The sequence below is a fragment of the Aegilops tauschii genome, chromosome 7, assembly GCF_002575655.3.
Source record: "Aegilops tauschii subsp. strangulata cultivar AL8/78 chromosome 7, Aet v6.0, whole genome shotgun sequence".
NCBI classification, from domain to species: Eukaryota; Viridiplantae; Streptophyta; class Magnoliopsida; order Poales; family Poaceae; genus Aegilops; species Aegilops tauschii.
The window spans coordinates 252,336,532-252,350,428 of record NC_053041.3 but is presented as its reverse complement, the minus strand read 5'-3'; the positions used below and the strand labels follow the sequence as shown (position 1 = coordinate 252,350,428).

General features: G+C 45.9%; 2 protein-coding genes, 1 long non-coding RNA gene and 1 pseudogene across 4 annotated transcripts; 2 read left to right on the top strand and 2 right to left on the bottom strand.

Moving 5' to 3' along the window:
- Positions 1–94: 94 nt before the first annotated feature.
- Positions 95–6,907, bottom strand: LOC109774306 (pyruvate dehydrogenase E1 component subunit beta-1, mitochondrial). Of its 2 annotated transcripts, none has more exons than XM_020333028.4 (14): positions 6,633–6,907; positions 6,463–6,546; positions 5,753–5,833; positions 5,641–5,667; positions 5,475–5,537; positions 5,279–5,365; positions 4,381–4,506; positions 3,835–3,968; positions 3,681–3,753; positions 3,509–3,574; positions 2,000–2,038; positions 1,766–1,890; positions 1,584–1,698; positions 95–526 (listed from the first exon to the last, which is right to left on the bottom strand). In XM_020333028.4, the coding sequence occupies exons 1-14, from the start codon at positions 6,660–6,662 to the stop codon at positions 476–478; spliced, it is 1,101 nt and encodes a 366-aa protein (XP_020188617.1). In that variant the 5' UTR covers positions 6,663–6,907; the 3' UTR covers positions 95–475. The 2 variants fall into 2 exon arrangements, with proteins under 2 accessions (XP_020188617.1, XP_073358904.1); XM_073502803.1 differs by having other exon boundaries at positions 5,753–6,344; positions 6,633–6,860.
- LOC123495046 (uncharacterized) lies at positions 1,115–1,441 on the top strand. Its single transcript, XR_006666881.2, has 2 exons — positions 1,115–1,363; positions 1,405–1,441. It is a non-coding gene; the product is annotated as an uncharacterized lncRNA (long non-coding RNA).
- A 4,517-nt stretch (positions 6,908–11,424) lies between the features above and the next one.
- LOC109774328 (uncharacterized) lies at positions 11,425–11,919 on the top strand. Its single transcript, XM_020333052.1, has one exon. It carries the CDS (start codon positions 11,425–11,427, stop codon positions 11,917–11,919), a length of 495 nt encoding a protein of 164 aa, XP_020188641.1.
- A 1,184-nt stretch (positions 11,920–13,103) lies between these two features.
- LOC141027075 (uncharacterized) overlaps positions 13,104–13,897 on the bottom strand; it is an 80,131-nt pseudogene continuing 79,337 nt past the window's right edge.

The following is a 13,897-nucleotide window of genomic DNA, read 5'->3' as shown; positions in this document are numbered from 1 at the left end:
AGAATCAGCCTCTCAGCCCTGACACATCATGAGCGACATCTAGGCGTCAGCCACAGGTGTCACTCTCAGACTCAAGTATGCATACACGTGTGAGTTAACAAACAAACGCTAAGGGAAGCATTTCAATGTTCCAGTTTTCTCCGCGATATTGATCACACTTACAGATCGGCCTAAGCCACAGCAAAATCATGTGAACGTCTGTAATTCAGTTACATACATGTTATTGAGACATCCCTCAGTGATGTAAACCTCCAGAAGTTGCACGATTCAAACGCCTCAGGATGAACCATGAACTGAATGCAGTCATCCGACTGCCGCCGACAGATTGGAATCAACAATGCATGCAGATCTACAAAATTAGCTCACAAGAGTTGGGGGATACAATTATGCGATTCAGTACATCTTTTCTGGACAAGGAACAAAGAAGAAGGCCGATAAACAAAACGTGCATTTGTGCTTAGGCGGTTGCCGCCATTCATGATGATCTGTAGCAAGCTCGCTTTGCAGCACGGACGATGTCCTCAACCTGCAAGCATGCCAAAAACGTTAGTGAGGCGAGGATAAGAAATAAATTATTCATGCATGATCCTGCTTTCTCCTAATATGACTAGGTGAATGAATACTTCAACCTACGTCTAATATCACCATCCTACTCCTAAGATGATTGGCTGAACCTGAGTAAATTTTCCCAGAATATGACTTCCCTATTCCTGTGATATTCCTATCCCATGAATCAACGGAGGCCTTAATATGTAGGTCTTATGTTCTCTCAGACAATTCAACATACTATATAGCCACCTTTCCTATGCGGCTCTGCCTACTCATCTCTCTAGAAACGTTTGAAGAATCGACTCCCCATGTCCAACATAATCTGGTAAGCTAAATCCTAGCAGTCTAAAGAGTGATGATGTATGCCTACAAAGATTAAAAATATGGGCGGAGGATCCTGTCTCTGAAACATATCAACTGTCTAATGCCCAACCTTCAAATTTTCCAAGCTATCAGTAACAACGCTGGTGACAGATACTCTGGCTACAAAAGAAATTGTTGTTTCGTCACTGCACTCTCATTCATTACCCACTAGGAAAATTCCCAGTTTAACAGGGCGTTAGCCTTCATATTTTACGAGCTATTAGCAAACTAGGTTCCTGGTTTCCTGTCAGACACACTGCCCCCCAAAAGCAAAAACTATTCCCTCACTGATGCCCCACTAGGCAAGTCCCGGCTTAACAGTACATATGATTCACTAAATTCCTAATAACAATGGAGCGCGCTGACAATGAAAAAGTACGAAACCAACACAAGGCAGTCCAAATATAAAAATTGCACGGTAGCCAATCAATAATACTGGCTACAGATAAAGGTTGCGCGGTAGCCAACCAATGATACTGGCTATAGATAAAGATTCCACGGTAGATGGATGAAGGCAAGAAACTAAAAATCATGGTAAAACTATGCTATTTCCAGTACTAGTCATGAAAAATGCTATGCTATTATCGATTAGGCGGACTTTCTCAATAATATCTATAAAAAATGGGACCCAATAGTTTGGGTTCAATGTAAAAGAAGCAGCAAGTACAGACCTGTGGAACTGCCAATCTTTCAAGGTTTGCCGCATAGGGCATAGGTACATCAGCTCCGGCAATCCTCTCAACTGGTGCATCAAGATACTCAAAGCTGTCCTCCACTACGGACATGCTGCAATAAAGATACATCTGAGAACCCAACACCCAAGCATAGGAGAGAGAGAGAGAGATAGACGAACCATATTTCAGCACCAACACCATGTTGTGGAAAGCCTTCTTCGACGGTTACCAATCTGTTGGTTTTCCTAACGGATGCATTGATAGCAGCTCTATCCAATGGTCTAATTGACCGAAGGTTGATCACCTGTTAACAGATATTATAGTGGATAATAAGAAAATACTGATGGATGTAGTTTAAAAAGTACGTTGGTCACATAATTGTACTACAAATATGTTTTGTGAAAAGTAACTACCTCAGCACTGATTCCCTCCTTGGACAGTATCTCTGCCGCCTGAAAATTGACTGAGCATGAGAATGTAACCAGAACAATAGGTCAAGTATTTTATATACAGTGGGAAAAAAACATTGATGCTAGTAATTAAACAAATGCACTCACGTAAGTAAATCATCTCAAACAGAATCAATTTCTCAAAATGTCATCTCACTATGGTTGGCCCAATTTTGAACTTCTCTAAATTTGGACATTGAGACCATTATTAGAAGGGGGTAGCCTATAGAATTCAACACACATTTGATTAGCTCTTTTGCTCAACAGGTCGTGCACCACTAACATGCCCATGATGCGTACAGCCTTGACCATATACATGGGCTGTACGTGTACTATACTACATATAGTCTAACATGCAGGACCTTCTTTTTCAGCGCCATGACACCAGGCCCTGAGGCATAGCACCTTATCATCAAGATCATAGATGCCCTGAGTTCCATAGCAGTCTATGCTCTAACGTGGAATATGGTGAAGCAGAATCAGCAGGAGGATAGTGCTGAAGAACTCAGGGTTGAGCTGCATGGTCTTAACAGCACTATCGTTGGCACTGAGCTACAGCGGTTATGACTATACAATCCACTTAATTAATGCACTGATTCATGTCAAGACAGATTTTGCTTATCTAATTAATGCTACTTCATGTGAAGGTTGGTCTTCTTTCTTTTATGCGATTATGTTGCATGAATGTGTTAATTTCGAAGCATGACATATCGTAGGATTCTCAGAACTGAAGATCATGAAGACTGAATCCTGAATTGTTTTGACAGTATAGACAAGATCATCTTGAATTTAATTTTTATCATTCACTCCATGTAGACATACGAGACGTGTAGGTCCTGAATGTCACGAATGCATTCAGTAGTCACTTGGATATTATTCAAACTCTGGAAGCCCCAGCTTTCTCATAACTCGTAAAAAAAATTAACTTGGTCAGAAGTCACCCCTCTAGAGCAACTTGATTATTCCAAGAACTGACAAAAGTGAAACCAAATGTCCTTAATTTTGTGTTCTTGCTGGTATTGACTGGACTGAGACTGCAGCACAGCTTCAATTGTTATTTCTTAAGGTGGAAGTACTGTTGGCCCTGTGTCATTTTCTGACATGGTACCCCGGGCAGGCGGGCACACATCACTAATATCGCACAGAAGTCTTATACCTCAGTTTATCAAAAAAGTTTCTGCATGATCCGAACCCAAAGGTAATGTGAAAGGGACAAGTGGGGACAATTTTGCAGGGGTTCAGGGTGAACAAGTCTTTCACATTCAAGGTGACACTATTACACAACCAACCATTATTTGCATAAAAGAAGTATCTAGTTAATGAACAAACCATTAGCTGCTAATAGTACTATTACGCTATTTGGTCAAATTTCACTAACGAATGTAAAACAAGAAGGCCTAATGGACAACAACACAAGTGAACACAGCTATGAGCAACTTCTTCCGTTTACTTAAAAGTACTGTAGTAACAAACCTGAAGAGCATACCCAACCATCTTAGAGAATGCAGTAATTGTAACATCTTTTCCTTCCCGTTCTATCTGCAGATCAAAAATAAAGGTGAAACCAACAAAAATAAGCTCTTACTGGCAATCCATACAAAATACCTGACAAAACTAAACTCTTCCCGACCACTAAAGAACATACCTTAGCTTTGCCGATTGGGACACTGAAGCTAGAATCAAGTACTTCAGCCTTAATAGGAAACGATTCACCATAGCTGTAGAGAAGAATACATGATTCGCTGAAATGACAACTTGAATGTAGAGAATATAATTAAGTAGGACAAGATATTACATACAGTAGTTCATTTTCCAGGAAAACTACAGGGTCTGGATCCCTGATTGCTGCTTTTAGCAAGCCACGAGCATCTTCTGCAGAATAAGGAGTTAGGACCTTCAATCCTGGAACATGGGCATACCATGCTGCATAGCACTGCATACGAAGTCAATTAGTACCTAAGTAAATTAGACTACTACGGTTCCACTACTTGCATAAATAGATAAAAAAATTGTTAAACAAAAAATGATCCAAAGATGCTATGCATCTTACGACCATGAAGCACCAGAAGCACACTAAAGCACCTCTCGCAATTCAATGCATTTATTGATAGTGAGATGAATAAGTCATATTCTGACAGTTTTGGCTTTCATTCTACTACCAACAGAAGAAATAGAGCAAGGATGACGAACAACACATGGATAGGTAGAGGTAAGTTTAGTCCTATAGGGTTTTGCCATGCTCCCTTCAAAAACCTGTACATATTGTTCATCTCTGTCTACATGAGAAGGCAGTGCTAATGGATTTCTGAAAAAAAAATAGGTAGAGGTAAGCTTTAGTCACAAACCTGCGAGTGTTGAGCACCAACTCCAGCAGCTGCCCCATTTGGTCCTCGAAAAACAATAGGAACGGATATCTGACCAGCTGACATGTAGTTTGATTTGGCAGCTGAATTGATGATGTGATCAATTGCCTGGATGTGCAAAACAGTGCTATTAGGCAAACACTTTGTCTAATGCAATACACAGTTGTTGTATGTAGACATATTCACGAGATTTATATACAGAATAAATGAAAGTAAAATTATGGACAGAGTTATGTACAAACCGAATACAAACTGAGTGCAACAAGAAAGGCATACTAGCAGCCGTATGCGATTAATATGTAATTATGGGGATCAAAGTTTTAATCAAAAATAGCAGTAACTAATGGGTATCATTTCAATATCCAACCATTCAGAGTAATATGTGAATATGCAGACAAGGAAGAACTATGTCTTAAAACAAAGTTCTCAAATGTCCAATAGGCAACATGCGAAACAAACTACGAGTAAAAGATTTTTATTACTCTTGCACTTGCAGTTAAGCATAAACTATACTGTGGCCATCAAGTTCTGTATTCTGTTTAAACTACCAACAGGAAGAAAATGTAGTGATCTTGATCATCTAATTTTCAGAAGGATGATACTGTTCCAATGAGTACTTTCCAATGTCAGTTTCTAGTAACCATATTTCTGTAAAAGAATAGAACAATTGAGAAGGATATTCCCGTCCCCTTAAACACAGCATGATATAGAACAAATCAAGAGCAGACTACATCACCACTCATCACAAGGGAAAAATCAGCACGACCTACCATAATTTAAGCTGCTTAGAAAACTAGCAGCGAAAAATACAATGCAGCCATATAATAAGGTTATTTGACAAACTGGCGTTTTCAGGAATTTCGAAAATAAAATGACTGACCTGCATCGAGAAGTTAAATGTCATGAACTCTACTACAGGTCTAAGACCTTGGTAGGCAGCACCAACGCCAATGCCAGTAAAACCAGCCTGAACAGAACAAAAGCATATTAGTACTGAATACTCCAAAACTGATCGCACAAATCTGACAGCTTATGAACAGACGCCAATGATTACTTTAAGGGTTTAAGTTCATAACCTCTGTGATTGGTGTATCGAGAACCCTATCAGGACCATACTTGTCCAGCAAACCCTTTGTTATCTGCAAATAACATAAAATATATAAATGCTAATAGTATTCACACAAATTTTCAGTTGCCACGAAGTAATAAAGAAATCACGAGTCCTGAGAAGAATTCACTCACCTTGTACGCACCTTGGTACTCTCCAACCTGCCACAGAAATGACAAGAGTATTAGAGTGCACAAAAAAAGGACACAAAATATATAACTTGTCTTCCAGGTGGTATCGTGGTACCTCTTCTCCCATTAAGAAAACAGAAGGGTCGGCAGACATCTCCTCGTCAAGGGCGGAATTCAATGCTTCACGCACAGTCATCTAAAGAGCAAAAGAAGAGGACTGCATAAATTTCCCAGACAAAATCACAATGTACACAGAACAAAAAATTACCTCTAGAGACAAACACAACACTTGCAAAAATTCAACAAGCAAGCATATTAAAAAACTAATAAGAGATGCATTTTAGTGCCCTTGACAAAAGAACTCAATGTTGGGTTCTTTCAATCTTGTGAAATCAGAACAACCCCGAATACCTCTACACCAGCTGTCCAAGCACATGCTTAGACAATACTGCTATGCATTTCTCAAAACAGTACCGTTCAATTCACTGAAACCATGGCCTCACACCAAAGGTATGTCCTCCACCTGGAGAAGTCGACAACAAAAACGACTGATTCTCCTGAGCGATCAACCATTTTCCAGAACTGAGCTGCACGAACCCAGCAAGGTTCCATACAATCGACGCCCTCTAGTGTTTAAAGCCCATGACTGGCCAATTTGCGACCACCCCTGTCACAGATCAACCGTCTCGAAAACTAACCCCACCTAGCTGTACCATTCACCACCAAAGAACAAACAAACAAATAGTAACAGATTAATCAATCACACCGACGACCGTGCCACACCTCACAACACGAGCTAAGCTAGGGTTCCAGCCAAGCGCTCACCTCCTTCGGGGTCGCGGAGTAGCTCCTCGCCGCCGTGGCCGCCGACGCCGCCGGGCGGAGGGTCTGCATCAGTTGCCCCAGCACCTGAACCAATCGAAACACGCGCACGGATCAGAGACAAAACCAACAGGCACGGACGGAGGAGAAACATCTCAGAGAAGCGCACGTACGCATCCGGATCTCCTCGCGGCGCCCAGCATCGTCGACGCGATCGGCTACCGACGGGGGTGGGGATTGGGAGGGGAGATTTGCGCTCCGGGGAAGGTGGAGGAGGGGGAGTTGGGTCCGCCTTTTGTTTGTTTGGTTGGTTCGTGATGAGGATGGCGCCGTGTTGAGGCGGCGGGGGAGGGCGAGGGAGATGGATGGAGAGGACGCCGCCGAAATTGCCGCGCCGACTTGCAGCCTGCGTTTATCTCCTTTTGCTATATTTTGTCGAAAGGACATCGAGGAAGTTCGGTATTGAATGTATGGTACATCAAATAATAAGTGTACACAGTTTATTACCTGTAATTCCTCATTTTAATTTTAAGATACAAATAAAAATTATTATGTCTCAAATTACTTATTTTAAATTCGTCTAGATACGGATGTATCTAAGGGAGCATATGATCTATGACGCCGGAATTAAAGTGCAAATTAAATAAAGAGGGAAGAAGAAGATAAATTTACATTGAATGATGCACATGGTGGGGCTCAGTCACTGCCTCATTGGTTTGATTTTGTAATATCAGTAGCTTGGTTTTATTTTTATTTTTATTTTTATAGAAGTTGTGGGTTGTATTTAGGTTTGAAATTTTATGACATGATGACTTTGTATCATGTCAATAGCGTTATTTGCTGTGAACTAAGCATAGATCTAATGGCTAGATCCCTTGTGGCGGAACGTGTCTATCCGGATTCAAGGTCTAGACTTGGCAAGAGTAATCACATTTTTCTGAATTTATTTTAGGTTGTCCGGCGCTAATCTTTTAGCAATATGGTGTTTATGCAGGCTCACCAATTTCAAGATTTGTCGGGTCCATGCCTCCATAGGATGAGTGTGCATGTGTGTGTGTTTTTGTTTTGGTGATCTGAATGCACTAGTATTATGAATATGGAATATGGAATCGGCATAGAAATTTTTAGAAGAAAAAAATCTTGCAAGTCTTATGCCATGTTTGGGACATGGAAATCATAGTGTATTTGATGACATGATTTACATAGGGAAAATCTTGTGGCCTGATTTGGAGAAAGTCACCATATACCTTTTGATTGGCCTTTGTATGAGACAATCTATGAACTGGGCTCTCTTCATTCAGAGGATTTTCATATGATATTGGAAGATTAGAATTCTTAGGAATTTTCCGTATGTTGATTGCTTGGTCATCAAATAGGGGTGGTTGATTCTTAACACCTCTCTTGGGGTGTTGTGGTTTGATATTCTAAAAGCAAAATACTTTCCTTCCTGCAGCCCCTTGTCTGCCTCAGCGTCTGGAGAGTGCTAGTTCGGGCCTGATTTGGTTAAAGTTTGTGATGAGTTTCGTTCTCACGTTAAGTTTGTGGTCAGTGATGGTGTTTCAGTCCGATTTTGGCTTGATTCATGGCACAGTGATGCGCCATTGTGCTTGTCTTTTCCTGTTCCTTTTTCTTTCCGTGCTGATCCTGAGATTTCCATCTCAGATTTCTCTCGCAACAATTGGGATTTGGGTTTCCGTTGTGTCCTTTCTCCTGCGGAGTTGGAAGAATGGCACTGTCTTGCTGCCATCTTCCCTACGCTTTCGGAGGCGGCAAATTCGGGGATCTGGGCCCATACTTCTTGTGGGTGTTTTTCGGTTAAGTCTCTTTACTCTAGATTGATTGTTGGCTATGTTACCAAGTTTAAGGACGCGAAGGCGCACAACTGTCATCGCCCCTCCCTCACTGATGTCGGGTAAAACCTGTTGTAGTAAACAGTCGGGAAGTCGTCGTGATAAGACCCTATAGGACCAGCGCACTGGAACAACAACCGTCGCCTTTGAAGAGAAGTTTAGATCGGAAGGATCCAACCTGTAGACACGAGAACATAGATGAACAAATATCGGATCCACGTGGACCCACTGAAGACAAACGCCGACCGTATCCTGCGAGATCCACCAGAGACAAACCTCCACACACCCTCCGATGACGGTAGAAGCACCATCGGGACAGCGACTAGGCGGAGAGAACCTTATTTCATCCTCAGAGAGCCGCCACCACCGCCTCGCCTATCTGAGCAAGACACAAACCCTAAATAACCCAAAAAAGCATCCAAAACGAAGCCCTCCCGCAGGCAAAGGCCGGGATCCACCACGCCTCCATGGCCCTAAGGCCACAGGAGACGAGGCAGACCGGCGTCGGCGCCAGTGAGAGGCAGAAGAAACCCTGGCGGCAGCTGGGTAGGAGCGCTCTTTCCTGACGACTGTGTGTTGCTTTTTTCTTATGATGCAATCAAATAACCCATAAACCTATAAAATCGACATGAGTATGACATTTTAATCATATGTTTTTTCTATTCCTGTGTTTTTATAATCCTACGAAACAAAGAGACCGTTAGGGGAGGTCGGGGTGGAGAAACATGAGACTTGTTTTGCCAAAAAAGAAGCTTGACCTTTGTATCTTCAAATTATGTGTTTAACTCGCGTGATTCCCAAAAGTTTTTTTGTTCATACAATAACTCATGGCATATTTAGATCCTGTCGCCCCCGACTCCCCCTATCGTCCTCCCCCTCCCTCGCCACCGCCTGAGGGCGCGGCCAGGCAAAGCCTTGCTGTCGCCGGCGGCGGGGGGGAATAGGTGCCCTCCCACTCGTGAGAAGCTGGCGCGGGCCGGCGCCCCCGGGCCAAAGCGTGGCGTGCGGCCGGACGTCACGACGGGGGCTGGCGGCGCCCATTCCCCATGGCAGGCGACTTCAAGATCTGGGGCGCCACGGTCGCCATGGACGGCGGCGGCGTGACCAGATCGGCGGCAGCACAGCCGGATCAGGGCTCAGGCGTGAGCTTGGTCTCCGGGTCACGGTCGGCGCGATGGAGAGTGCGACAGGTCGGCAGCTGGACGGATCTGCGGGATTCCATCTGTGTCTGGTCCTTGACAATCCGGGCAACTCCGGGGGAAACCCTAGATCTCCATGGGATCGAGCGATGGCGGTGCTCTTGCGCCGTAGTCCCTCTTCAGGGCATCGTTTTGAAGTTTGCTACGGTCGAAGGAACCAGCGAGGCCGGCGGCGTGCGCCCGGTGGCGCAACTGCCGATGAAAATCGCGTCGACTACGGTCATGGCGGACGATGGCGGTGTCTTTGATGTCGTTTCCTTGTCGAGGCATCGTTGTTGCAGTTGGCGTCATCAGGCTTGGGATGCTCCGAGGGAAACCCTAGATCTGGGTCTCCCGGATCGGACGATGATGGTGTTCTTAGTAGCGCTTTCCCTCATGGGGGCATCGTTTTGGAGCAAGTGATGGCTGGAGGAGACAAGAGGAGGAGTAGTGCTTCATCACATACATCGATGGGGTCGGATCTCGATGGCATGGCGCTCTGGAGATTATGCGTCTGATGTGCGATGATGGACTCGCGTAGGAGGTCGACGCTGTCTGGCGTCGTGGTGGCGTCGGCGGCAGCTAGACCGGGCAACGTTCATGCAGCAGTACAGCTCTGAAGATGGATTGGTGGCAGGTGGCTGCGGCGGCCTCATACCCGGCAGGCGTCCTGGTTGAGGAGCACGCCGGACTAGTGGGTGCGCATACCCGGCAGGCGTCCTGGTTGGGACCTCAGGTCTTATATGTTAGGTCTGGCTGCGAGGTCTGTTTGGTATTAGGCCCAGACTATTAGCATCCCTTCATCAATTGGATAGGAGTAGCGACATTTTTGTTGCCTAGATGATGGCTTCAGTCTTAATGTTGTATGACTTTGTAAGGTCTTGTGTGAATAATTAATAAAGTGGCTGCATGCATCGTCCAGATGCAGAGGCCGGGGTCCTCCATTATTTTAAAAAACCCTCAATTTCTCTTAAAAAAAACTCAATTTCTGTTGTTTGTGCGTTTCTGCTGTATTTCTGTGAACAGAAAAAAGATATTGCAGGTGAGTTCCACTGGCATAGGCGAGGTGAGGAAACGGGCTTCGGCTAGCTAGGTGAGCTAAACCATATTTGCACAAACATCAACCTGACGTATCGAATCTATCCCATCTGATCTGACTACGGAGCATTTGACATGACATGCCTCCGCAGCAGCACACTTTTTTTATTTTAGAAAAGGCGGCAGCAGCAGCGCTCGTGTGGTCATCAAGATGAAGAACGTTCGTGCGTGACAGTGCGGTGTGATCCGTGCTGTCGACGGGTGGTGCGAGCATCTGGCCAACCGGCGAGGCCCGGAGCCACCCGCGCCACCGGCCGGCCCCGTCCGTTGGAGCCTGCAGGGGCCGTATTTTCCTTCCACGTTCAAGCAAATGCATGCCTTTCTTCTTCCTGAAGCCCTCAACGGCGACCGCCCAGCTGCTAGCTTGCTAGCGTCTATCACTCGTTTTCAGATGAACAGATTGCTACGATGCGCTGGCCTAATCGTCTGATAACGTCTTCTCGTTTAGGAGCATATCTTGCAGATATTTCATTCTATCTCCGTCATTTAGAGCAACTTCAACGGGCCGACCCAAACGGACGGCGCTTTTGTCTGTTTGGGTCGGCCGCCCGCCTGGCGTTCGCCCTTTTTTAATTTGGGTCGGCAGTGCACCCAACGCGCCGACCCATTTCATGACCGCGCGCGTTTTAGATCATGCCAGCGGCCATGTCGTCACCCTGGTTTTGGCGCTCCAGCGCGCGGGGAAAATCGGCCTAGCGCGCCTTGGTTTTGGCGCTCCAGCGCGTGGGAAAGGTTCGCGCGCTTGTTTTGGCGCGCCGCCGCCGGCGCTCCCTCCACACTCTGTCCGCCGCCCACTCGTCTCGCCCCCTCTCACTAGCCTCGCCGCCCTCTGCGCCACCATGTCGATGCGCTGCCTGGGCGCTTCGGATTTTCGCGGAGTCCGCGAGCGCCGCTCCGGCGCCTTCTCCTCCAAGATCTGGTTTGGCGAGAAACGCTTCATCCTCGGCACCTTCGACACCGCAGAGGAGGCGGCCCGCGCGCACGACGCGGCGGCGTGGCGCCTCCTGAGGCCTCGTCGGGAGATGAATTTTCCCGACGTGTCGAGCCAGCGGGCGCAGGATCTCGCGCCTCTCCCGCGGCTTTTCACCGACGAGGATCGTCGTGTCCACCGGAGGCGGCAACGTCGCCTCGCCATCGCCGAGATGGACGTGGAAGCCATGATGGTGTGGCGCGAACGCTTCCCGCAGGACATCATCGATGAGTGCCAGTTCTACAAGCAAAGGAGGACGGAGAGGAAGGTGAGGAGGATGGAGCGAGCCGCCTATCGGGAGGACAAGCGTGCGCGGAAGCAGGCCGCTCAATTAAAACTGAAGCTACGAGAAACGTCGGGGTGAGACTTCGAGGACGAGCGGTATGCTCACGCCTACATTCAGACGTCGGAGGAGGACATTACCGAGTCGGAGTCGGAAAGCGACGAGTAGTTGATCTTTTCTTTTATCTGTGTACGCTAGAACTATCTATGTATCATTTTTCTATCGGAAAAAATGGCCGGCGGCGTCAGCGACGAAGCAGGTGGGCGAGGGTGTGCTGTTGGATGTGGAGAGGCCAATGTGCCACCGACCAGCGAGCCCGGGGAGGAGAGAGGGCGAGCGCGCGCGTCCGTCTTGTGTCCACACCAACGCAAATCCGGCTCAAAAATGGGCCAGGAATGGGTCGCCCGCTCACGAAAAGCGGACGCGCGTCCGTTTGGGTCGGCGCGTTGGGCCGACTTTTCTGTCCGCGCCGACCCAAACGGACGGTGGCGGACGAAATGGGTCGCCCCATTGGAGTTGCTCTTAATTCCTTATTTTGTAAGGAATTAAACTTTTCTTCATCTTTTTTAGGCAACTTTTCTTCATCTAATAGACTTTTCAAAATTTAATCTTCTAATAATAATTCTTTTTTCCAGTTCATTGAAATGTTTGCACAAATAATCTCTGTCTCCATCTCCACTGACATTAAAAGCACGAGTGTGGTGATCGGTGATGGCTCCCTCTCCCGGCGCCCCTCTCTCTTCCCTCGCCGGTGAGCTACCCGCCCCCTTTTCCGGTTGCCGTCTTGACCCCCCCGGCACAGGGTTCCCCGTGTCGCAGCCGTCCTTCCTCTCCTTCCCCCGCTCCATCGGTGCTCCTCGCTCCCTTCTCCTCTCTCTGTTCTCCGGTGCGGCTATCGTCCAACCGATTTGGGGCTTTTGATCGTGATGGTGATGATTCCTCGGATAAAGATGGTTCTTCCTCTCCACCCTAATCGTGATCGTGATGGTTCTTCCTCACTGTTGCTGCTTCACGGGATCTGGGCACCGTCGGCAGCCAAATCGGCAAGTTCGCGCCTGGTGGTCACCCGATGCCTCGCTACTCTGCATCGGTGGGAGAGTGTGGGTGGGCGGCGGTGCCGCCCAGATCTTGGCGCGCACATAAGTTTCTTCACCTTGTTCCTTCCCCTCGCTTACTTGGACTGGTTCAATTTCTTTTGTGTCTGTCGCCTTGCTGAGATCTACCTCGTCGCCTCGTGGCGATAACATGTGGCAACCAAAAGTGGGTTGTGGTAATAGCCTATTGCATTCATATAAAAAATGCAGGCATTCAATTACAATATTGAAAACCATTCGTATAATATGTAGATTCATAAAATTCATAATTCTCATAGCAAATATCCATCAAATGAAACTCAAATGTAATTTACCCATTAAGTGCCAAGACTAAACAGTCCGTGATCTAGAGTCCAGTCAAGCTAGTTCTTTGGATCCTGCAATCAAGAAATCAAAAAAAAGTTCTAGTTAATGAGTCCAACATAACATACACCATACAATTATTCCAGCCCCATTGTTAAAAAGAATCGTCGCTAGAGTAAATAGTGTAATATTGTGTCCGCAAGCATGTAACTGAGGGATCAAAATAGTTTTACAAGTGTAAATGTCTAAAGCATAAGCACAAGTACATGTACTAAAAGCTTCCGCTATTGATTTAAGTTGTGACTCGATCTATAGTTTTAGCTTAGTTCATGTCCCTAGCTAGCACATATTCATTTTTTTAAGTTGTGACTCGATGCAACAACAACACATGGTTAAAGAGAAGAAGCAACTAGCTAATTATGAAGGTCAATGACGTATAAAATGCAGGTGAACATGAAGAGAAAGCAAGGTTGTGACTTACCATTGCTTTAAACATTCGAGAATTCCTTGTTGTAGCTTGTATGAGCGCATTTGAAGAAATAACAGTTAGCCTTGCACATTGAGTCTTACTAGGACTAGATCTCTGTAAAAGAGTATTTTGCAAGTTTGGACTACTATTTTCTTTGTCAATCCTCTTCATAGGCACCTCCAAATAGAAGTGC